The 24,962-nt window shown below is 42.3% G+C and overlaps 1 protein-coding gene across 1 annotated transcript; it reads right to left on the bottom strand.

Annotated features, from left to right (window-relative positions):
- Positions 1-1,432: 1,432 nt before the first annotated feature.
- On the bottom strand, positions 1,433-24,735 carry LOC139454144 (RNA cytosine-C(5)-methyltransferase NSUN2-like). Its single transcript, XM_071235671.1, has 22 exons — positions 24,464-24,735; positions 22,641-22,712; positions 21,245-21,339; positions 20,088-20,195; positions 18,714-18,819; positions 17,573-17,644; positions 16,491-16,581; positions 15,667-15,806; positions 15,319-15,374; positions 14,448-14,522; positions 13,573-13,703; positions 13,122-13,195; positions 12,734-12,861; positions 12,251-12,345; positions 11,900-11,996; positions 10,705-10,797; positions 8,468-8,603; positions 7,730-7,810; positions 5,875-6,013; positions 5,374-5,413; positions 4,297-4,424; positions 1,433-3,084 (listed from the first exon to the last, which is right to left on the bottom strand). The coding sequence occupies exons 1-22, from the start codon at positions 24,668-24,670 to the stop codon at positions 2,789-2,791; spliced, it is 2,460 nt and encodes an 819-aa protein (XP_071091772.1). The 5' UTR covers positions 24,671-24,735; the 3' UTR covers positions 1,433-2,788.
- Positions 24,736-24,962: the final 227 nt, after the last annotated feature.

Raw genomic sequence — 24,962 nt, 5'->3', positions numbered from 1 at the left:
TGAGATACGATGACATGCATCAACCAAGTCAGCCTGCCTGACCACCCGATCCCGTTAGTCGCCTCTTACGACAAACATAGTCCCATTTTACTAACTACATGTATTAACAATTGAACAGTATTCAATACTCACAATAAGTACATGAATCTGAAATTCGGGTTAGTGCAGGTGCGGGTTAAGCCACTGAGATGTCAGCGTATACCCATATACTCCCTGCAGTGTTTTATTGTATGATAAACAGCTCACACTCGTCATCTGTTTTTTTAATAATTGGTTAAATCGGCACAACCAAATTGAACAACGGTTCTTCAATTTCCAATTACATAAAATACAAACTCCATACACTTTCTTTTGCCCCTCAGGTTAGTGACTCAAGCAGCAAATGGTCGATCGGGCGGTGAATCCTTGAGAAATATCTCTAAGCCAATTCATCAATGGATATGTACCGAATAACCAATACATATTCAAATGTCAGACATTTGACACTTGTCTGGATACATGTCACAAACAATACATCCGTGAAGATCCGGGTAAGAATAGGTCATCATCAACCCATGCTTGTCATAAGAGGCGACTCACGGACCCCCGTAATATAGGGGGAATATTGCGGAGGGCGGCCTTAAAACAACAAACTGACTAACATAAATAATACAGAAAATGTGTTGTTTCTTTTTTTCGTATTTTGTGTACGATTGGATACAGCTTACCAGTTAATCAATGGCTATTACCGATCATATACTCACCGCCAATAGAAACGCGAAATAGAGAAGTGTGTACGTTAAAAAGTGATTAGGGCTGGGGCGAGTCCAAATTTACTACCCGGGTACCCTCCACCCTTTTACCCGACCCTACCCGGCTACCCGTTGTAGATATTTAGAGATAGGTACAAACTGTCCGATTTGGAAAAGTTTGACCGTAGCCCTGGCAAAATGTATTTAGATACATGTGTAAAACGATCTGGTCATGCAGACACTGAAGTTTACTGCATGGAGTTTTATCTTTATTCAAAAATATAAAAGTCAAAAGGAATGTGTGCAAAAGTGACTTGTTGTGTAACCATAGAGTTTTAGATAATTTTTGTCATTAAACGTTATATCACGTGACTAAACACAGGTCCGGGTTGTCTTGTGGGTACCCGAGTTATCTGTCCCAGCCCTAGAAGTGATGGTTCCATTAATCTACCAATTGACAAAACTAACAATCAGTCAAGTGTTACCACAGAGTGTTTATTCTTATCCCAAAATACTGCAGTGATTTCCAAAATTTACCCACTCATCCTGAACAAGAGAAATGGTGCATCTTTAGTCATGGATCTATGACGTCACATGTGATGCATTCATGGTGAGGTGAGGTGAGGTGAGGTGAGGTGAAATGGGGTTTAAGGTTATGTCCAAGATTATTGCACTTAAATACCGATGTAAATGCGTGGGTGCGTGAGTGATGTCAAGCACTGGACTGTATGGTCCACCCTCATACTGGTGGAATATTACAGAATAAACAAGGTTCTTAACATTTCCTAAACTCTACTTTCCCTGCAAGTAGATAATATTTTGTACTGGCCCTATCAAATTTAAAAACGTTTGATGTCCTCAGTTATTCTTTACAGCAGTGTCCCCGCCATCTTTGTTCATTCTTTGCCCAATCAAACTCGCTCAACCATGTGTCTTGCACAGTTCATTTTCTTTTTTTGGTCAAACTGTTTTAGAGAAACTTTCCTTTCTCGGCCTGTTTGTTCATTAAATCATGTTTATATGTCGTTAACCCCTTCCACTTCATGGCGGGGAATAACAAGAGTCATCAGAATATGACAAATCCCCCACAAATTCAAAACAACAAATCATCTGACCGATACTTTTAGTCCAACTTGATGAGAGAATTTCTATCTAAACAGTCTGTCCATATATAAGAGTAGTTTAGTTCGTGAGCTATCGAGACAATACCATGGAATTGGGATTCAGAACTTTGTATTTCTATGTCAGGTACACACCACTATGAACAGAGTCAAAGACACACTTGTTGCCATGGAAACAGAAAAAACACAATTCTAAACACCCCCAAGTAGCAAAAAAGCACCATTGGACAACATTCTTTATGTGTGCAAAGTGTCATGAAGGAATACCTTATAGTTTTTAGAGATATGGTCTGGACAAACACACAACTATGAACAGTCAAATTCAAACTTGTTCCCATGGAAACAAGATATCTTTTTTAAAACTTTCCTAAATAGCAAAAGGCTCCACTTCAGCCCTTGATTAATACATGCACCAAGTTTGTATGAAAAATGTTAAATACTTTTTAAGTTCTGCTCTGGAAACAACACCTACCGCCCTTCCAGCAAATCAAACTTGTTTCCAAGGAAACAGAGAAAACTCAAATCTTGAAATTCCAAAATAGCAAAAGGCACTCTTCAGCCCTTGGTTAATACATGAACCAGGTTTCGAAAAGAAGTTTTTACAGTTTTCAAGTTGTACTCCGGAAATAACACCATGACATTTTGACAACTCCAACCTTAGCCATGTCATGATAAATCTTGATGTCTCAATTAAAACATAGCTCAATTTTATTTAAACCAATCATACAAGATTGCACTTGACAAATTTTCACAATTAAAAAAGTACTTCTTTGTAATTTGGTACACAAATCTGTACAGTAATAAAAGCAAATGTTCTTTTTCTTTTTCCTATGGATCTCCTTCACAGTGTTGGAATCTACGTAGAAGACAGTTATATTTTCACTTCCATCAGATCTCCAGCACAGTCTCCCGACGTCATACAGATTCATACATCTATCATGTCTGCTCCATTTCCGCAACACCAGCCTTGGCTGTCTTGCCATCTTTAGAGTCCACTTTCACTTCTTCTATATCCCCATCTTTAGAATCAACAGTCTCTTCTTTAGAGCCCATATTCACTTTGTCTCCTTTTGAATCAACCTTGTCTTCTTCTGAGTCCCCCTCCCCTTCTTTGGAGTCCCCCTCCCCTTCTTTGGAGTCCCCCTCCCCTTCTCCAGCTTCCCCCTGCCCAGTCTTTTCCTTCATCACTTCAGCTGCCTTCTTTCGTGCTTTCTCTTCCTGCACTTTCGCTCCTGCAACAGTAGGTACAGCATCAGATACATGAACGACAGGGACTTTCATCAACATCACTTAGTTTGGGTTAATCTCTCAACAAATGCATCTTTTTTGTCTGATTTTCCTGAGCCAGATTCTACAATAGTATCTCTGTGGTATCACTACAGAGGGGACGCATGACAGTGTATACAGTGTTTGTATGTATGTATACAGCGACATTGGCTTGGAACAACATCAACAATTTGCAGGAAGAAATGAGTCAAGTTCATGCACACATATTTAAATGCCTCAATAATAATAATAATAATAATAATAATAGAATGTGTTTTTACTCATAAAAACATGTCTTCCCCCCTACTTTTTGTTATACAGTCATTCAGTTGTCACAGAAATGTGTTTGCAAATCCAAAAAACAATAATAGCAAGTTATGGCATGGAAAGATAACGGTTTCATGCAGAAATGTTCATTAACTGTCAAGTATGGAAACAAGAAATGAAAACCAATTCAAAATTGAAAAATATGAAAAGGCAAAAGTTGAGCATGTGGTCATTGCACATGTATAGTTTCATGCAAAAATATTCATTAGTTTGGGAGTTATGGAAACAAAGCCTAGAGTTGATTTCCATGAAAAATATTGAACATTTTTCAAGTTATGGCTCTGAATAGGATGGGAGTGCCTTCACCAATTGCCGATGTTGATGCTAATGTGGGGTGGGAGAAGAGAGGAGAGAGAAACATAAGAAGAAGAAGGGAGTTTGCATTATATGACAAAACAGAAGCAGCTCCTTCCCCGCCATTTCCTGAATGCCCCAAAACCCTTGCCCCAATTTTTTTTGTGAAAATTGAACAATGTTCCATATTTTGACCTGAAGTGACCTTGACCTTACAGAGGTCACCCAAAAGGTCACATGATTAGATCCTTTACAGGGGCTGCCTAATATCAATGGGCCTAAACATTTCCACTATGTTGCCATTACTGCCATGATTGGAACTAAATGGGAATCTGGTGAACCCTATTTGACAATTTGAGTTCACACTCATATTCAGCAATATTTCGGCAATATCTTGACAGGATGAGCATGAGCATCACAACTTGAACCCACAGGTTAATTCAAACTACAAGGCTTCCCAAACACTCCCATGTCTCTGGAAAACGTAAATGTCCTCAAAGGACAGTAGACTACAGTTAAAGAGCATGTTACCACAACGTAAGGTTAAATATACTTACTGATTGCCTGGAGGTCCATCCCACACAGCAGGAGGAAGTGTTGTCTGTCGAAGTTGGCTACAAACGATCTAATGGAGACCTTCCCTCTCCACCCCGTGAACACTATATCACATTTTGGGTCTGGATCCCTGAAACAATCACGACCATCATGACCACGACGATCACAGTTGATTAGACTTAATCTATCTTTAGTACCAGTAATCTTTCACATCTGTTTGACAAGTGTCCAGGTCAGCTTAAGGTGGTGAGGAGAAATTGGGTTAACATAACTTTCAAGATTGTTGCAGATATATAGAGGAGTGTGCGTGCCAATTTCACACTGTTAGACCATTAAGATACAATGTCACATTTTTTAAAAGGATACACCACTCAGAAACATTATACTGACTACAAGCCGACTAGTCCTTGGTTTATCCCCTAATGCCGAACTCCAGGCAGGGTAACAACAAGAAAAGTATTTTAGTATGACACGGCCAGGGCATCAAAGCACCAACCATCCACTCCCCTGGCAGATGCTCTATCCACTACACTATCAATATCATGATATATTCTAGCATGAGAAATCCCTTAAATAACATCCTCGCTGCACTCAGCAATATTCCAGTTATATGATGGTGATCTGTAAATAATCAAGTATGGACCAGACAATCCAGAGATTCATATCAGGAGCATAGATCTACACAATTTGGGTATGATGACAGGCAACAACCAGGTGGAGTCTGACCACCCGATCCCGTTAGTGGCCTCTACAAAATCATGGTCGCCATTTACGGCAAGCAAGGGCTGCAAGAAGACCTATTCTGACTTGGATCTTCACGGTTGGTAGGTTCAGTGAATGAGTGAGTGAGTATGTTTTTACGCCGCTTTTAGCAATATTCCAGCAATATCACGGCAGGGGACACCAGATATGGGCTTTACACAATGTACCCATGTCGGGAATCGAACCCTGGTCTTCGGCGTGACGAGCCAACGCTTTAACCACTTGGCTACCCGACCGCCCCTTCAGTGAATGACATTCACAAGATTGTTGAGAGGTGACTTAAATTAGAACATGGAGAGAATTCAAGACGATCTTACTGTTCAGTTGGCTTGAAGTGAAATACAGCACTCCCATGACCTGTGATGGGTTGAAATACGAACATGTGAGAATGGTGCAGCTTTTAAACAATCACTTCCCCATGAAAAGCAAGTGAAACTCCATTCATTAAAGTTAACTTGTTAAATGTTGATTCAACGTAAAGTGAGGGAGTGAGCTTTGAACAGTTACTCTGTTATCACAGCATGTCAGCTTGATGCAGGAGGAAAGAGAAACAGACACTTTTCTATCGCACATATTCAGTGCAGTCATGCAGTCTGAAGTGGCTATTGATCATTAACCACTTCAATTAAATAAAATTCACCAATCTAATTAGATCATCCTTCAATGACAGGGTAGAATGATCTGTAAACAATAGGATTAATAACTCTCATAATAATGTTCATAATAACATGTCATACACAGCACTAAAAAAACTGAAAATGTAAGCAAATATATATTTTTGTAAAACCTCATCATTTATGAAGGCTTAGTCAACTCACTTATTTTATCGATCTGCTCCTGAGTATTCTTGGTAAACTTGATAATGTAAGGGTTTTCCTCGCTCAACAGCATGATGATGTCAGACCTGGTGACTTGGACATACCGGCCGGGGAACCACTTGTACAGGAGGCCCACACACTGAAGAAATACCACAGACCACTGGCTGTAAACCCCTTATTCCAATAGAATTATTTTTAAAAAGGTCTATTCATTGTGATTGAAGAACCCAATAAACTGGACCTAAGATAGTAAAATTGTATAGAATACCCCACAAAATATAACAATACCCAATGTGAATAACACGTGAGTCAATACTCAATGGCTCAAAAAGCTAATCTGGAGCGCTGGACCTGAGCCCGATCAACAATGATAACAACCACCAAACTCAGCACCCAACACTGCAGCCAACTCAGCCCCCAACACGTCGCCCAACACGGCAGCCAACTCAGCCCCCAACACGGCAGCCAACTCAGCCCCCAACACGGCAGCCAACTCAGCGTCCATCACGGTGCCCAATGCGGCAGCCAACTCAGCCCTTAACACGGTATCCAACACTGCAGCCAACTCAGCGCCCATCACGGTGCCCAATGCGGCAGCCAAGTTGGCCCCTAACACAGTGCCCAATACGGCACCCAATACGGCACCCAACTCGGTGCCCAACACGGTGCCCAATACGGCAGCCAACTCAGCTCCCAACACGGTGCCCAACACTGCCGCCAACTCATCCCCCAAAACGGTGCCCAATACGGCAGCCAACTCGGCCCCTAACACGGTGCCCAATACGGCAGCCAACTCGGCCCCCAACACGTCGCCCAATACAGCAGCCAACTCGGTCCCCAAAACGTCGCCCAACTCAGCGCCGAGCACGGCACCCTACTCAGCCGCCAACACGGTGCCCAATACGGCACCCAACTCGGCCCCCAACTCAGCGCCCAACACGTCACCCAACTCGGCCCCCAACACAGTGCCCAATACGGCACCCAACTCGGCCCCCAACTCAGCGCCCAACACGGCACCCAACACGGCACCCAACTCAGCCCCCAACACGGTGCCCAATACGGCAGCCAACACGGCCCCCAAAACGGTGCCCAACTCGACGCCCAACACGGTGCCCAACACGGTGCCCAACACTGCCGCCAACTCATCCCCCAAAACGGTGCCCAATACGGCAGCCAACTCGGCCCCTAACACGGTGCCCAATACGGCACCCAACTCGGCCCCCAACTCAGCGCCCAACACGGCACCCAACCTAGCCCCCAACACGGTGCCCAATACGGCACCCAACTCGGCCCCCAACTCAGCGCCCAACACGGCACCCAACACGGCACCCAACACGGCACCCAACACGGCACCCAACTCAGCCCCCAACACGGTGCCCAACACGGCAGCCAACACGGCCCCCAAAACGGTGCCCAACTCGACGCCCAACACGGTGCCCAACACGGCACCCAACTCAGCCCCCAACACGGTGCCCAATACGGCAGCCAACTCGGCCCCCACGACGTCGCCCAACTCGACCCCCAACACCACCCCAACACGTTGCCTAACTCAGCGCCCAACATGGCACCCAACTCAGTGACCAACACGTCGCCCAACTCAGCCCCCAATACGGAACCCAACTCAGTGACCAACACAGAACCCAACTCAGCGACCAACACGGCCCATAACTCGTCGCCCAACACAGCCCATAACTCGTCGCCCGACCATACCCAACTCCACACCCAACATCCTCGGCCACAACAAGACTGATCACATGGTCTATCCTGTGGTCTACAAAAGGCTGACATCTTGCCTCCTCTGTAACCAGCTGATTGCTTGTCTTTGGCTTTAACACCTGGTCCTCCGATTACTTACCTCTTGTGAAATCCTGAAGTCACACTCAGGCACAATGGGCGATGGATTCCTGCTCAATAGTTTGAACCCCATGTTGATGAACTGAAAAAAACACAAGACAAAGTCATGTGTTTGCCCAGCCCCTTTTAGTTATGTGCATAAAAATCACAAAAGGCATGTCATATACCTTATTACATAAAAAAACATTCACCTTAAAGTTTGTGAGTATAACTGACATTATGACCATGATGGTTGATGACTAAACCCAACTCAGATTAACTAGATTCTGTCGGTGTTGCACTGCGCGGTGGAGTGAGCGATGGTGTGCCAGGTGCTCACCTTGATTCTGTCCATGTTGTATTGAACGGTGGAGTGAGTGATGGTGTGCCAGGTACTCACCTTGATTCTGTCCATGTTGTATTGCACGGTGGAGTGAGCGATGGTGTGCCAGGTACTCACCTTGATTCTGTCCATGTTGTATTGCACGGTGGAGTGAGCGATGGTGTGCCAGGTACTCACCTTGATTCTGTCCATGTTGTATTGCACGGTGGAGTGAGCGATGGTGTGCCAGGTACTCACCTTGATTCTGTCCATGTTGTATTGCACGGTGGAGTGAGCGATGGTGTGCCAGGTACTCACCTTGATTCTGTCCATGTTGTATTGCACGGTGGAGTGAGCGATGGTGTGCCAGGTACTCACCTTGATTCTGTCCATGTTGTACTGCATGGTGGAGTGAGCGATGGTGTGCCAGGTACTCACCTTGATTCTGTCCATGTTGTATTGCACTATTTTGCGGATGGAAGGAGACACATAGTACAAGTTCTTCTTGTTGCCGAGCTCCGACCTGTACATGATCTGACTCACTGGGAAGTCGTCCGGAACCTTGTAGAATTCCCTGAAACAGCATCAATAGTCAAGAAAACGTACAACCTTATGGATAACAACTTCAGGTTTAAATTGTTTGACAGACATTACTTAAAAGTTGACGGATGACAAAGTAGACACAATTTATGGATAACAATGTCTTTAATTACTGTAAAGGCGACGTTTACAGGATTTATACGCCGCTTTACAGTACTTAAAGAGGGTTTATATACCAGAAGTTGTTGTCCATAGAGTTGTATGTTTTTTTACTTACTCATCAATTTTTTAGAATGCCAATCAAATAGTTATCATTGAGTTAAATTGTCCTTCTCAGCACATCAAGTTACAGACAATGGGTCTCTTGTGATGCTGAGCAGTGGAAAACTGTAGTTACATAAGGACTCCAACTTGGGCCTTCATCGGACAGCCGCTCTCTTCCACAAAGTCAGGAGAACAAGCTATAGACATCTAAAGCAATGAATGGGAACACCGCCAACTACATTGCTTTGTAGAACAAGGACCCTGAACAGACACACCAGAACAAGCCCAAAAGACATCTAAAGCAATGAATGGGAACACCGCCAACTACATTGCTTTGTAGAACAAGGACCCTGAACAGACACACCAGAACAAGCCCACTAGACATCTAAAGCAATGAATGGGAACACCGCCAACTACATTGCTTTGAAGAACAAGGACCATGAGCAGAACAAGCCCAGTAGACATCTAAAGCAATGAACTGGAACACTGCGAACTACATTGCTTTGTAGAACAAGGACCCTGAACAGACACACCAGGAGAAAAATGTGAATTTCAGACTATCACTGTGAAAACCATGCTCACTAGGCATATAGGTACCGGAGGTTTACAGTGTATCACAATAAATTGCAATGCACAAGGCTGTATTGCAATGCACAAGGCTGTATTGCAATACATTTTGTTTGTTGTTAAAACGCCGCACTCAGCCATACACCAGCTATATGATGGTGGTCTGTAAATAATAAAGTCTTGACCAGACAATCCAGTGGTTGACATCATGAGCATCAATCTCCACAACTGGGATACGATGACATGCAACAACTAAGTCAGCGAGCCTGACCACCTGATCCCATTAGTCACCTCTTACGACAAGCATGGGTTGCTTAAGGCCTATTCTCTGCCCGGGTCTTCATGGGTCTTGCAATACGTATCATGATATATTGTTTAATTCGAAATTGCAAATTCAGAAGCACACGTTTCCAATATGAATTACTTTCCCTAATTTCAGTCAGTTTGAATGATTTTAGTATCTATCCAACCAATCTATTGTACACTAACACTGTTTCTGAACCAGGTTTTTGAATAAGTCTTCACATTGCTGAACTTCATCTTGAGTTCATTCAGCATGAAACTTCCTCCATTATGAGAAGATAAGATGAGGCGAAGTGGTGCAGCAGTGCTTGCTAATTCTACAGGACAGACAAATTCACAGCCTCTCATCTGGGCTCAAACTCAGAAGTCATCAATGAAGGTAGCATCAGATCACATAATTGTCTTCAAAATTTAATCAGAAGACCATCGTGATATATTTCATCATGTGCTTGGAACAATGTATTCAATAATAATTAGATGTGCTTCCTCTTAGGATTTGTTCTGTGGTCAGAAATATGTGGGCAACAGGGACACTACGAACAGGTTTCACATTTGATGTATGTGTCATCATCATGGTGGGATCAAGCATGAGGGTACAGTAACAGTACAGTACAGAGTGAGTGAGTGAGTGAGTGAGTGAGTGAGTGAGTGAGTGAGTGAGTGAGTGAGTGAGTGAGTGAGTGAGAATGGTTTTACGCCGCTTTTGGCAATATTCCAGTAATATCATGGCGGGGGACACCAGAAATGTACCCATGTCGGGAATCGAACCTGGGTCTATGGAGTGATGAGCGACTGCTTTATCCACTAGGCTACCCGACTGCCCCCCCCCCCCCCCCCCCCCCGTACAGAACAGTACAGTATAGCAGCAACACCAGAAAAGGGCTCCATACATTTTACCCAGGTGGGGAATGGAACCGGTCTTGGGCGTGACAAACCAACATTCTAACAACTAGGATACCCCACCGCCCCTACTGAGCATAACCGTACAGGGTGACACTTACTTGATAGGGGGCCACACTTTATCATCTGGATTGAAGAACAGGAATGGGTCCTCTTTATATCCAAATATCTTCTGTCTCTTCTGAGGCGGCCTTCTGTGGGTAGAAAACAAGTTGTCTGTCATGAACCACTGTGGAGGGGTAAGGGTCAAGCTGCTCTTCATATCACAAGTGGTGGACAAGCAAGTGGATGACAACATGAACACATGATCAGCCAGGTCCCACTTGTAACAACCCGATCCACATTGAAGTGCACTTTAGGACGAACACTGAGTACCTATTCTGATCAGTATCTCATACTTCTAGGTTTGTAAGCAAACATTCAAGGGCTTAAACATTCTTAATAAAAAACACCCCTTAACAGCTCTAAAGTTTCCTTATATCATATTTTGCCTTATTGGTTGGTTGGTTTGTTGTTTAACGCTACACTCGGCAATATATTTGAGTCTGGACCAGACAGTACAATGATTAATATCATGAGCATCGATCCACACAATTGGGATCGATGCCATGCATCAACTCAGTCAGCGTGCCTGACCACCCGATCCTGTTAGTCGCCTCTTACGACAAGCAGTCATCTTTTACGGTAAGCATGGGTTGCTGAAGACCTATTTTACCCCGGATCATCACGAGTCTTATGTTCTTGAAACAAAATGAAAGCAGACAAACATTTATCATTACTCGTTAAAGAATACAGCTATCTGATTGGCTAGTTGCTGTCATGTAAAAATCTATACAAAGTATATTGACCCCATGAAGATCCGGGTTAGAATTTGTCTTCAACAACCCATACTTGTAAGAGGCGACTAACAGGATCAAGTTGTCAGGCCCAATCGCACAAATCATTGCTCATGATGTCAATTACTGGATTGTCTGTCTCGATTATTTACAGACCGACATCACAGAGCTTGAATACTGCAGAGTGTGGCATTAAAGAAACAAACAGAAACATACCATGACATCATAATGTTTGCTGTGATTTCACTTATTATTGACTCTGAGTCACATCATCCTCTATATCTCCAAGGGTGGTTTTTCGGTACACCTACACTAAACCCTGGATCAATTCCAGTCGTTCTCATGATCCTAAATTACCCGCCCTTGATTTTCAAGGGGATAACGAGCCGAAGGAGTAGCTCTTGTCAATAATGCTCCAGAACAACACTGCTACATGATACTCAGAACTAATGTCACCTACCCATCCGAATTCCTCTCTGTTGTTGAGGCAGATTCTGGTTCTGATGGAGTTGTCTCCTCCTGATCAGAACTCTTTGTCGCCATTGTTTGTTCAACTGCTGCAATGAAATGTTCTGAATGAGCTTCAACTGTAGTACTTTTTTTTTTTAGGGGTATGAAAAAAAAGTAAATTGGAATGACACTCCTTTGGTGAAGCATGCAATATTATTTACATTTTTTCACAGGAATAATTGTAAGCCTGATGAGGCAATGACAAAACCACCTGCAAAAGAAGAAAAACACTTTCGTGTCCTGAGAAATTAAATATATCCAGAGCTATGTGTGCTGATGTTAAATCTACCGCTACACTTACGTTTCCTTTCTTTTGTCCACGGCAGGTTCGACACCTTCTTGAGGGCACAGATGAAGAATCCCCCTGTGTTCTGGTGATGCGGCAACACACGCATGCTGGAATTACACCATCATATACACCTAAACTGCACAGCAGCTGTATAGTAGCACAGCAACACGTTCAATCTTTTATCTCTATCGTAAACGAGTAAACAAGAACAAGTACGAGTGATACGGGATTAACAGCCAATTTGAAGTGTTTCAATTTTATCATGCATCAGTTCAATGTGGGGTGGACATCTACAGACTGGCACCACTTTGGCGAAATATATCAAAACAAGTATTAGCATGGTTCTGATAAACTGATAACACACACCCTCCATGAACGTTTATCACATTACCCATAAGGCCAGACAAGGCATGCTTTCTCGGAATAAATGTGGTGGAATTCTATAGATGCAAAATGAATGTGTTCCAGTCACACAATGGCTTCAACAACACGTACCATCGGTTCAGATTCATCTTTGCTGCTTCCTCATCAGTTGGGGGAAACATGGAGGGTCTGAACGTACCGTAAAATCTCTTTGGGACATTCTCAAAAACATCAAACCACTCTCCTTCCATGGACATCAACTGAAATGTAGGATTGTGCATTGTAGTTGAGTCACTTGGAGTTGTCAGTATTGCTTTGACAGATCAAAAAGAAGGACTGAGAACTTTGTTGAACACAAAAGTAATCAATAATCCAGTTACGGTGGAACCCTACGATATTTACGTAAATATTGCATAAAGTGCTTCTAATTATCCTTTGTAAGACTTCCGTGTAAAGAAAGTGATCTGGCGGCGATCATATGAAGCAACAGTAACAGTAGAATCTGCTTCGCGGCACATACCCTCCACTTGGACAGCCCGGGCACAACCTTGAGGCCAGGCAGACTCTCACTCATGTCCACCAGCTCCACCGAGCCTGCAACACAAGATCACTCTGTACCAGCAGACGGGCACACACACCAACTTCACATCTGTCAAACCTCCTCTCAAAGCCAACTTCAAAAAGATTTAGTTGCCTTTTAAAATAATCTGATCAAGATTCCTCAAAACTGTTAATTAACTGATTATAAAATTCATAATGATCATCAGACCATGTTTGATTAATCAAGTCAAATCAACATGGCATGTTTCAGTGGGGCTACACAAATGTTTTCTCATGTCAAGGTTCGACTTGTCCTGTATCAAAATGTGTATCGTACTGCAACACTACCATCATGACCATCCAAATATGTATTTGTATAGCCCTGAAGGGTATCAGTACTGCAATACTATTGGCGCCAAGTTGATGTCTACCTTTACACTGCCTGAGCATTTCGGCCACGACTGCTTCATCTTCGACAGGGTTGAAGGAGCAGGTGGAGTAAACAAGGCGACCTCCTTCATTCAACAACTCCAAACCTCGCTTCAGTATCTTGACCTGTAAGCTGAGACAAACATATGCAAAGTTTTGTTGGACATTACTCTGCAGGACTATTGATAACAATGATCAATATGAGGGACATAGAGGTGGAATCAAGAATGATCAATATGAGGGACATAGAAGGGGTATAACTCGTAATAGTCACTGGTGGCACTACAATCAAACTCAGAAATTCCAGCCAAGTTCGGCAAGGGTGGAAACTGGACTTCTACAAAGGACACGCTAAAGGACAAACGACAAATGTCAAACTTAACATGGAGTAGGTGATGGGGACATCCTGATCCCTCAAATGTTCCAGCTGGTTGCTGTCATATTATGGGAGTCAAGCAGTGTGCAGACAGGCTGCAATGTCTCCCTTAGATCCTACCAAATCTGCTATAGAATGGCAGCCATTTTGTTAGGATAGTGTCTTCTGTGTCACCTGATTAGCAACAGTTAGAATCATGGAAGATCTTACGGGGCTGGCATATGGACTATTGTTCGCATGGCTCTTGTCACTATACATGCTGACTATGTTGTGTTTTCTAAGCCGCCAAAAAAAAATACATTGCACAACCTTGTATCAACTTCTATGGAAGCAGTGCAATCTCAGCCGAATCATTATACAGGAATTAAACAATTACTGTCATACATGTCAAAGGCTGGAAAACCCTATCAAAAGTATTACATAATGTTTCAAATACCATTTCATTTGACAACATCATAGTCTACGCCAGTGAAAAATATTACTGTCCACATGGAAACTTACAAATGAAGGTTGGGTCCGTTTATCGGTTTCCATTTGCCCCAGACATCTGGATTTTTCCTCATCGTGCCGTCGCCCCTGCAAGCAGAAAGAACACCCTGGAAGATGGCCAGCATGGAGTTGGCCATGTGGACTGTTCACAACAACCCCACATTCCACACATGGGCTACTCCACACCACATTCGTGATCCTTGAAGTGAGACAGTAGATTTCTTAATATGTAGCTCAATACCATCAGGGTTCAACATCCTTGCATGAGTACCAATGGCACGGCCAATAGAAGGGGGTACTGAGGGAGACAAGCATGGAGTACTGAGGGAGACAGGCATGGAATACTGAGAGAGACAGGCATGGGGTGCTGAGGGAGACAAGCATGGGGCACTGAGGAAGACAGGCATGGGGCACTGAGGGAGACAGGCATGGAATACTGAGAGAGACAGGCACGGGGTACTGAGGGAGACAGGCATGGGGTACTGAGGGAGACAGGCATGGGGTACTGAGGGAGACAGGCATGGGGTACTGAGGGAGACAGGCATGGGGTACTGAGGGAGACAACTGAGGGAGACAACTGAGGGAGACAAGCATGGGGCACTGAGGGAGACAAGCATGGGGCACTGAGGGAGACAAGCATGGGGCACTGAGGGAGACAAGCATGGGGTACTGAGGGAGACAGGCATGGGGTACTGAGCTGAGGGAGACAGGCATGGGGTACTGAGGGAGACAAGCATGGGGTACTGAGGGAGACAAGCATGGGGTACTGAGGGAGACAAGCATGGGGCACTGAGGGAGACAAGCATGAGGTACTGAGGATCTTCTCTACACACATCTGAGTATTCAATCATTCATCAGATCATATATCTTGTTCTGTACTTACGTGCATGGGACATCAGCCAAAATTCGGTCAAAATACAAAAAATCTGGTTTTTCATCCTGAAAGAAAAATGTTTAGATTTATTCATTCAAATATGCAAATTCCCATAAATAGTGGCCAGGAAAACACTTTCCAGAAATGTGACATAATGAACACACAGTGCCTTACTGCAAATGAAGATGAAGTTAAGCACTGCATAAATGAATTAAAGCTTAACCTTACAGCTGATTACTCTCGGCGATGTCTTTATGGGAAAACAAGGATATGACCCCTAAGTGGGTCTGACCAGACTGAGGTTACTAAACACTGTCTTGTTACATGTCATCAGGGACAAAGAGTAAGTGATGGTACCTCTGGAGTGATTCTTATCTTGGGGAAGATTGTGGCGTCCTGGTTGACAATCATGAAGTTGGGACTCTGCAGTCTCTTGACTTGGTGGACCATCAGATAACAGCGCTTGTTGTCCTTGTCGTTGGCAATCACAAAGCCCTCTGGAGAAAAAGACCTTCACTCGAATAATAACAATCATCATAATACTTTTGACACATTTACCAATGTTATTCAAGGGTCTACATGTGTTTAATAGCATGTCTTGGAGTAGTTTAGTTAAGATCAGGTGCCTGTAGTGCAAGAGTCTTGGCATAATCTCAAATTCTTAAAACTCAGATCTTTCTGACAGAGTAAAGGATCTGATTTCATTTTTATTGATTTAATCTATAAAATCCGAAAGAGATTTTACATTGTTGGCATACGTAATTTTTTTTTTTCCAACCCAAATTTTCAAATGATCAGAAGGACAATATTTTTTCCTTTTGACCTGAGCTGAGTGAGTGAGTGAGTGAGTATGGTTTTACGCTGCTTTTAGCAATATTCCAGCAATATCACAGCGGGGTACACAAGAAATGGGCTTCACGCATTGTACCCATATCGGGAATTGAACCCAGGTCTTCGGCTTGACAGCATGATTTATGAGCATTATCATGATTATCATAATGACATATCACAAAAGTTACGTATGACCTAACGAAATCTGTGGATCCACTGAAAATTATCAACCCTGTTAAAGGCAGCTATTAATTATCAAGCTGGAAATCGGGAATCTTGCACTGAACTTAGTTGGGAAGTTAGGCATAAATGCCCTCCCAATGTCTCCCTATATGATGTGGCTCACACACCTGGGATAGGCCTGTCCTCATCCTCCGCTGCATGAAGATACTCAATCAGCTGAGCCGTCTTGGATCCCGGAGCAGCACACAGGTCCAGAATCTATAGGCAGGAAAACTACCAACTCACAATCTGTCACAGGTCCAGAATCTACAGGCAGGAAAACTACCAACTCACAAACTGTTTGTTTGTTTGTTGTTTAACGCTCAGCAATATTCCAGCTATATGAGGGCGGTCTGTAAATAATCGAGTCTGAACCAGACAATCCAGTGATTGACATCATGAACATCGATCCACGCAATTGGGATCAAAGACAGGCATCAACCAAGTCAGCGAGCCTGTCTGACCACCTGATCCCGTTAGTCACCTTTCACAACAAGCATAGTCACCTTTTACAGCAAGAATGGGTTGCTGAAGACATATTCTACCCCGGATCTTCACAGGACACTCACAATCTGTACACAGGCATCTATACTACTTATACTACTTATAAAAGGACAAAATAGCCAGACAAATTATTTGGTTTTACCAATGGTTATTGTCGAATTTCACATGCATGTTTGTGCCACTTTGATAGTGGGTGCCCACTGAGATACCATGCCACAGTTCTAACCTGTATACCCCGCTCCGAGGCCCAACTCAAGCCAACCAGTCCTTGTTTTAACTCATTAAATGCTGATCGCCATGCAGGGTAACAACAAGAACCATATACTTTGTTACACCGTGGCTTTTGCTTGGTAATATTATCTCTGTTAAAAGTCTTCAAGATAAGCCATCACCAGCCCTCTCTCCATAAGGACAAGCACTGAGCCTGTTAATGGAATGTCAATTTGTAACTAGAAACTCCACAATCTCTGTTCAGATCCGAGCACATCCTGACCACTTGAGGATATAGTACATATCTTAAAGTCTTTTGGTAGGACTTGGCTAGGCATTGAACCACTGAACTTTCCTTCTCCCAGCAGACGCTCTATCCACCAGACCACAGAGTGTGCATTCTTTCAGTTTAACTAAAGTTATCTGAATATGGCATCAAGTGTGCAGTTTGATGTGGCTCTAGCACCATTACATATAACAAGTCTCCATCGTTTACCTTGTGGTGTGACTTAATGTCCATCAATAGTGGTGGAATCATGCTGACAGCCTCCTGGCGACTGATGTTACCCTACAACACACCAAAACAAACATCAGCATCACCGTGGTAACAGTCCACAGTAGTCCTGTAAAAACACCACCAAGATCCCGACCGTAATTCTCAAGGTCCTTGTTCCATGTTGTTCATCCCATAACAAAACAAGCATTAGATGTAACAAAAGCACCACCGATCCTAAATGAGCATTACTTTGTTGAGGTTTGAACCTGCGGAAAAGATTATTGAATCCGAATTTGGCTTGTTACTTTAGGTCCATAATTCTTTGTAGGTCAAAAGTACAGCCATTCTCATTGAGGGGAAAAAGAAGACTTTGTATCTCAGCTGGAAATGTCAGGAATATCATAATCAGATCACATCAATACAAGAAGTATGAAATAAATATCAAAATACATTAACAAAACAAACCACATACTTTCTGGCATACTTTTTGCAAAACAGTCAGAGGAATGTATGCTATGTCAGCCATGTTTACAACTGGATCAAACATAATTGTGGTTTTAGGGACATCACCATATAAATGTTTCAGCTTTAGACACCCAGACATAACAGAGATTAGTAAATGCAGATAAACAGGTGGTCGAATGAATACATAGCAGGGTAAAAAATAAAACCATCAACCTGTGGATTTCCAGTAACATGTTATTGTGCATATGACATACATCATTGCATGATACATCCAGAGATGGCCTAGTAAAGGGCAATATTCCCAATTTCAATATGGCTGACATGGCAGCCATGTTCAAAATCAGATCCGACTTGTGTAAGACCTTATTGTGACGATATTGCTGGGTTCATCTATGCAAAGTCTCAACTTACATGAATAGGATACGTGCCATGACATGAGATTAATTGAGCCTTCGATTCGGGTGACAATCCATCGTCTAGGAAATTAACTCATGGACAATATAATGATACACCAATGAAATTCATGACAAGGGAGGAGAATACTTGAACATCAACTGTGATACAAATACCAGCTACTATCATGAATATTCTCGCTTTTCAGAAAAATTATCTTAATATCTTAACATGGCAATTGTGTTTATATGCAAAGAAGAGGTCGGTGACCTAGTTATCTCACACTCTCAGTCTCAGCAACAAGGAACTCGTGTAGTTTGCGCATGATGTTGCTGCTGCGTATGTACTTGCGGCTCATGTCAATGTGCCAAGCCATCTCCTCCGGGTACCTGGAACAGACTCAGGGGAGCTAACTCAGTGCTACAAATGAGTTACTGGTAACGAAGAAAATTGCTGAATTTTTATTAATGCACCATGATAGATACAACAGCCCATCTTTACCACAATGTCTCACTCCAACCCTCACAACACCATGTAAGCAACTGGTCATTTATTAAGGGAGAGACTGGTCTTCAGACATTTTGCTGACAACCCCCATTTTATGTAACATTTTCAGGAATGTGAGCAGGTTTTCCTGAAAAAAGAGGAAAAGTCTAGGGGGGTCTGGGGGCATGCCCCCCAGAAATTTCACTCACTTACAGGCTAAAAGACAACTTTATCTTAAAAACAAGCAATCATCTGACTCTGAGCATTTACAATTTCTGTGTGACGCCACACCCCACGTTATATTATTCATGATAGAAAACGTATGATGTCCGAAAACCTATGCTGCTGAAAGCTCTGGTCGAAAACAGGAACGGTTTCCGGTTTTCGATCATATTTTTCGGAGTGTTTTTTTTTAATCTTTGATTATATTTTTACGCGGAAGATGATTTTTTCCCCAAGGACTACTGTTTTAAAAACGCGATTTTCCGCGTTTCCGCGGAGATTTCACATCCCTGCAATTTACATGTGCCCCTCCTTTTCTATGTCTATGTCCTTTTCTAACTAATTGTCACCCTCCTACTAAACTATGTCCTTCAGACAGTTCAAATACTTAAAATTACATCACACAAAACAATCTAAACAAGTATTTGTCACAAAGTGACGAAATGTCCCCGCCTGTATATACACCATAGTACCAAATATGAAGACAATCCAGCGATTAGTTCTTGAGATATCGCAGCAACAACGTTTTCTAACTCCAAAAGCAGATTTGCCTGCTGTGACATTGAAAATGGGGTCAAGGTCACCAAAACTGACTGGTGTCTGCGGAGTCTGTATATACACCATAGTTCCAAATATGAAAACAATCCAGTGTTTAGTTCTTGAGATATCACGGCAACACCGTTTTCCAACTCCAAAAGTAGATTTGCCTGCTGTGACCTTGAAAATAGGGTCAAGGTCACCAAAACCGACTGGTGTCTGCAGTGTCTGTATATACACCATAGTTCCAAATATGAAGACAATCCAGTGTTTAGTTCTTGAGATATCGCGGCAACAAACAGGTGGGACGTACGCACGTACATACGGATGGTCGTGAATACTATATCCCCCGCTTCGCGCTTTCGCGCGGCGGGGGACAATAATGGTTACAATTACCACCAAAAATACTCACCAGGGTAGGTTTTTGGGGGGATCGATTTTAACACCATCCTCTAGGGTCTGATTGACAAGACTGTTGAAGTACTGTCCTTTAATCACCCGCAGGAGCTCCTTGGCCTGGCTGGAACATATAACAGTAGCCAATCACAGCTCAGTTTGTGTGGTAGCACTAGCCAATCACATCCAGGTTCACATGAGTCCTGCCTCTTCATTATAACCTGGCCAGTAATACTTTAGGCAGTACAGTATTTCTTCAAATTTCCAATACTGTCTGCTCAGTCATGTTTTTTTACCTCGAATTATACTTTTAGTAAATCATTTCAAGCAGCAAGAGAAAAATAGTCATTTCAGAATTACTAGTTTGCTGTGATGAACACAAACATCACTTCAGGTTACGTTGGTTAGTTGATTGTTTTGTTGTTTAACTCCGCACTCAGCAATATTCCAGCTATATGACAGCAGTCTGTAAATAATCGAGTCTGAACTAGACAATCCAGTGGTTGATATGAGCATCGATCCATGCAATTGGGATCGATGAAATGCATCAACCAAGTCCGTGAGACTGGCCACTCCATCTCGTTCGTCACCTTTTACGGCAAGCATGGATTGGTGAAGAGCTATTCTACCCCGGCTCTTCACAGGTTTCAGGTTACGTATATTTCCAGAAAACATGTAGTGTTCCTGGCTTTTCAGTGATGGTTGAAGCGAGGTAGATAGGCTACCAAGTTGGTTGAAGAGAGATTGAGCGGCTACTAAGTTGGCTGAAGAGAGGTAGAGAGGCTACTAAGTTGGTTGAAGAGAGATTGGGAGGCTACTAAGTTGGCTGAAGAGAGGTAGAGAGGCTACTAAGTTGGTTAAAGAGAGATTGAGCGGCTACTAAGTTGGCTGAAGAGAGGTAGAGAGGCTACTAAGTTGGTTGAAGAGAGATTGAGCGGCTACTAAGTTGGCTGAAGAGAGGTAGAGAGGCTACTAAGTTGGCTGAAGAGAGGTAGAGAGGCTATTAAGTTGGCTGAAGAGAGGTAGAGAGGCTACTAAGTTGGCTGAAGAGAGGTAGAGAGGCTACTAAGTTGGCAGTTGGACATTTGGAACAAGGTGTCTCCAAAAAGCTGTCATGGCATTGCACTAATACTGGCCTAATATCTCATTAACTTTTCTAACTCTGACACTTACTTGCGAGAACCTGTGATACGGAAAGTGACTGGGAGATCTGTTTTAAGAATTTCTTCAAATGTCTCCCATTCTCCCTCAGGGACTATTTTCTGCTCCTGTAACCATGGTAACACAAACAGTTAACCCATATTTCAGAAGTGCTTAAAAAAGGTTATCATAAAACATTCAAGGGCAAGCAATTTGTAAAAATTGATTGTGATTTTGTTATGAATATCAATTGTTCTAGATGCATGAAGTCATTTCCAGTAAGAGAAAAAATCATAAAATTCATAGAAAGTGTCTAAATGTTACATTGAAAGTGCTGAAATCACACTCGCAGAAATAGGATTCCAAAGTAAAACTATTTGGAGGTGTGGACTGAACATACTGACACAATGAAGCAAGACAAATGTTTTTATTGGCCGATATGTAGACTTATTTGCAGCATCTATCTACTACATGATCTATGTTGTGATGCTTAGAAGCTATACGGAGAAGTCAGGAAGCAGTCAATCAACAGAAATCTGAAAGTAGCAATATCTGTTAATCCTAGAAAAATAACATTGCATTCATTGGTGAGTGTGTGAAGGAACCTTTGATCTTATAAAATTAAAATAACAATTAAAGCCTGTGACTAGTTATTATGAGTAACATCCTGTTTTGGTACCAAAAAACACCTGATGCCCTTGGTACTACTCCACACAAAGATTGTCAGGATTTATGCCCCATAGCCAACAGAAGGCATCTGCAATGTTGTTATAATATGGCATAAGTTGATATATGTTGTGGACAAAGTAATCAACCAGACAAGCAGACAGAAAAAGCCCAGCAATGGAATTAAGAAATCCAATGCAACAGCAGGCAATGTAATAATCATGATAATGAACATGAAGAATAATTAAAAAAGATGACTGTTAATTAGGAGATAAACATAGTGTGTTTTCAATGTAGAGCGAGGTAAGCTGTAAATTTAACCGCGCTAAATTGATTTTGGAACCAAACGCACAGCACATTTTCTGCACAAAATGTGTTGCCACATATCCTTTGAATTTTGTAGTAACCGTAACTTTGCATTTTGTAAACTATAATTGCAGGTATAATTATTTAGATACGCCTACCAAAAATGACTGAAAAAACTACTATTCTATGAAAATTAGCTTCCGCGGTTATGCAGACGTCAAACCAGCTTTTTCAATCAGAGGGGCTTTATTGTGACTTGATAGTCTCTGGTTGACCAATCAGAATCGAGTAATTTCCAAATTCATGGTAGAATGTCTTTTTAGTACTTCTCAGCACTATTATTTTAACGAAGACATGTTTAGGTAAGTGCAGGCTGGAAAACAAATGTGTTTGGCACAGAATTCATAATACTGTAAAAGTTACAATTTATGACCACACCATGGGGACTCATCCTTACCTTATAGTACTTCACAAAGAGTTCATTTTTTCTTTCTGGCAATTTGTAGTTCCTTTCGTTTGTTCTGTTATCCTGTAACAAAATACAAATTCAACGTTATATCAATTAGCTGTTAACAGGGAACAATTTATTAAATGTCTGGAACACAGGGAACATAGGTAAAAACAAGCATGAAATACTCACACCCCCCACCAATATGACATGTCAGGTGTGTGCAATGCATTAGCTCCTGTGAACTATGTTCACTGGACCTTATTGTAAAGAAATATAGTATGTTTTTTCAAGATTTGCTCCGAAACGTTTGCCATGGAAACTCGAAAAATAACTTTTAAAAAAATCCAAAACTATCTAAAAGCACCAGTTCAACACTAGACCTATCAATGTGCAAAATATGGTGAAGAAAAATGGTATGGTTTTCAAGATCTGCTCCGGAAACGAGGACTACCACCATTTTCAGTCTAAATCAAAGCCGTTGCCATGGAAACTAAAAAAAAAATGGTTTTTAAAAATCCCAAACTATCAAAAGGCACCAGTTCACCACTAGATCTATCTGTGTGCCAAGTTTGGTGAAGAAATATGGTACGGTTTTCAAGATGAGCTCCGGAAACGAAATGTGACGGAAGGACGGCACCCATTCCTATATCCCCCTTCCACTTCGTGGCGGGGGACAATAAAACATGCTTCAATGTGGGATCTTCTTGGGTACGGAATGTCTAGTTCCGAGCACAGATATGGTGCTTACAAACCCATGATCATAATTAGGATGAATATGGGACTTGAACCCACAATCATATTATTCATGATCCTGACACAACTAAGGGATGCAACTCAGCACATAGAAATTCTGCACCTGGGACCACAGATCCCTGAAGCAGGATAGTGATATTACTGAAACACCGGAACCATATATTTATAAATAGAAAAGGTGCATCACTCGCCATCTTGGCCGAAGTTGAAATCAGCTGTATCGTTTAAATTAAATGGAAATTTGCGGCATGTCATGTTTACATTACCTCAATACCTGGTGATTTTATCAAAATATTGACTCAGTCTTGGCTGTCGTTCACAGAAGTAAACAAAAATCTCTGCGCTCAATGGCGTCTCGGCTCTAAAAACTTGGTAAATATGACCATGTGTTATGGTTGAAGCGCGGACCAATCACAAGCACGACACTTTGAAGCGTGGAGATTTCTTGTTTACTTTCGTGACTGACAGCCGCAACTGAGCCAATATTTCGATAAAAGCATCAGATATAGGTAATAAAGTGCAAAACATGAATGTCTGCGACATGCAGGGCGTATATGGAGGGAGATGAGCGAACACGACAAGCACACATTCGCATTTAATTTAAAAGATACAGCCAATTTCAACTTCGGCCAAGATGTTGAGTGACGTTCCTTGTCTATATTTATATTTATGGTTCCGGTGTTCCAGTAATATCACTATCCTGCTTCAGGGGCCTGTCCATGGGACACCTGTGAAATGTGCATCCACTTGAACATATAGACGTCTCAGAAATGTTACATGAACAGTCTGTTGACATCCCCCTCTTCTCCCCCGTAGTCAGCAGTCTTTCCAACACCGATATCATTATTATTATTATTTGGTAAGCATTAGCCGACCGGAGGACAGATTCCCACGTGGTTCCTTCGCCAGTCAACACATTGGAAGCATTACGTGGACCCTTGGGTTACCTCACAAGCCTCGGCTAACATGCCACAGTCAGTTGATATAATCTGACTTATATTGAAGAGACAAACCGTTCGAGTACCGAAACAACAACTCGACGGCAGCAAGAGAAACAAAAATCAGCTGTAAATAACCTGTGTCTGACTCGGAGATTGTCCATCTTGATGCTTTCTCTTCCTGTTTCGTTTAGAACGACCCATAGGTAAGCTGTGTGCGTGTTCCCCTCGTACAATCAAAATACTTGTTATCGGCAAAAATGTCTGACACGTCTTCAAAGTTTCAAAAGTAAACAAACTTTGTCTGGTGCAACGACTTTGCAACACACTCAAAACATGCCGCATTCAAACCCGGAAGTATTCTATATTACTCCGCCGGTGAATCGACAGCCATTATAGCCTTACAAAAAATGTCGTAATAGTAAATATAACGGCTTTACTATTTTATCTTTTAAAACTGTGAAAGGTCAGAGAATGACACCCACTTATTCAAATATATAACAACAGTAAATAACGAATTATATTATTTCAGGTTTGAATGTAATCATATCCGGTAGTTGCAATCCGCCCCAAATAAACACGTGGTTTTCAGAGGCCGTAGAAGGGTTGTTAAAACATTAGAGGTGCTGTCAGGGTT

This window comes from Haliotis cracherodii, unplaced genomic scaffold (genome assembly GCF_022045235.1).
Source record: "Haliotis cracherodii isolate W230 unplaced genomic scaffold, xgHalCrac1.p SCAF_10, whole genome shotgun sequence".
Classification (NCBI taxonomy): domain Eukaryota; kingdom Metazoa; phylum Mollusca; class Gastropoda; order Lepetellida; family Haliotidae; genus Haliotis; species Haliotis cracherodii.
The sequence above is the reverse complement of the archived record's forward strand: the minus strand, read 5'-3'. Positions and strand labels throughout refer to the sequence as shown.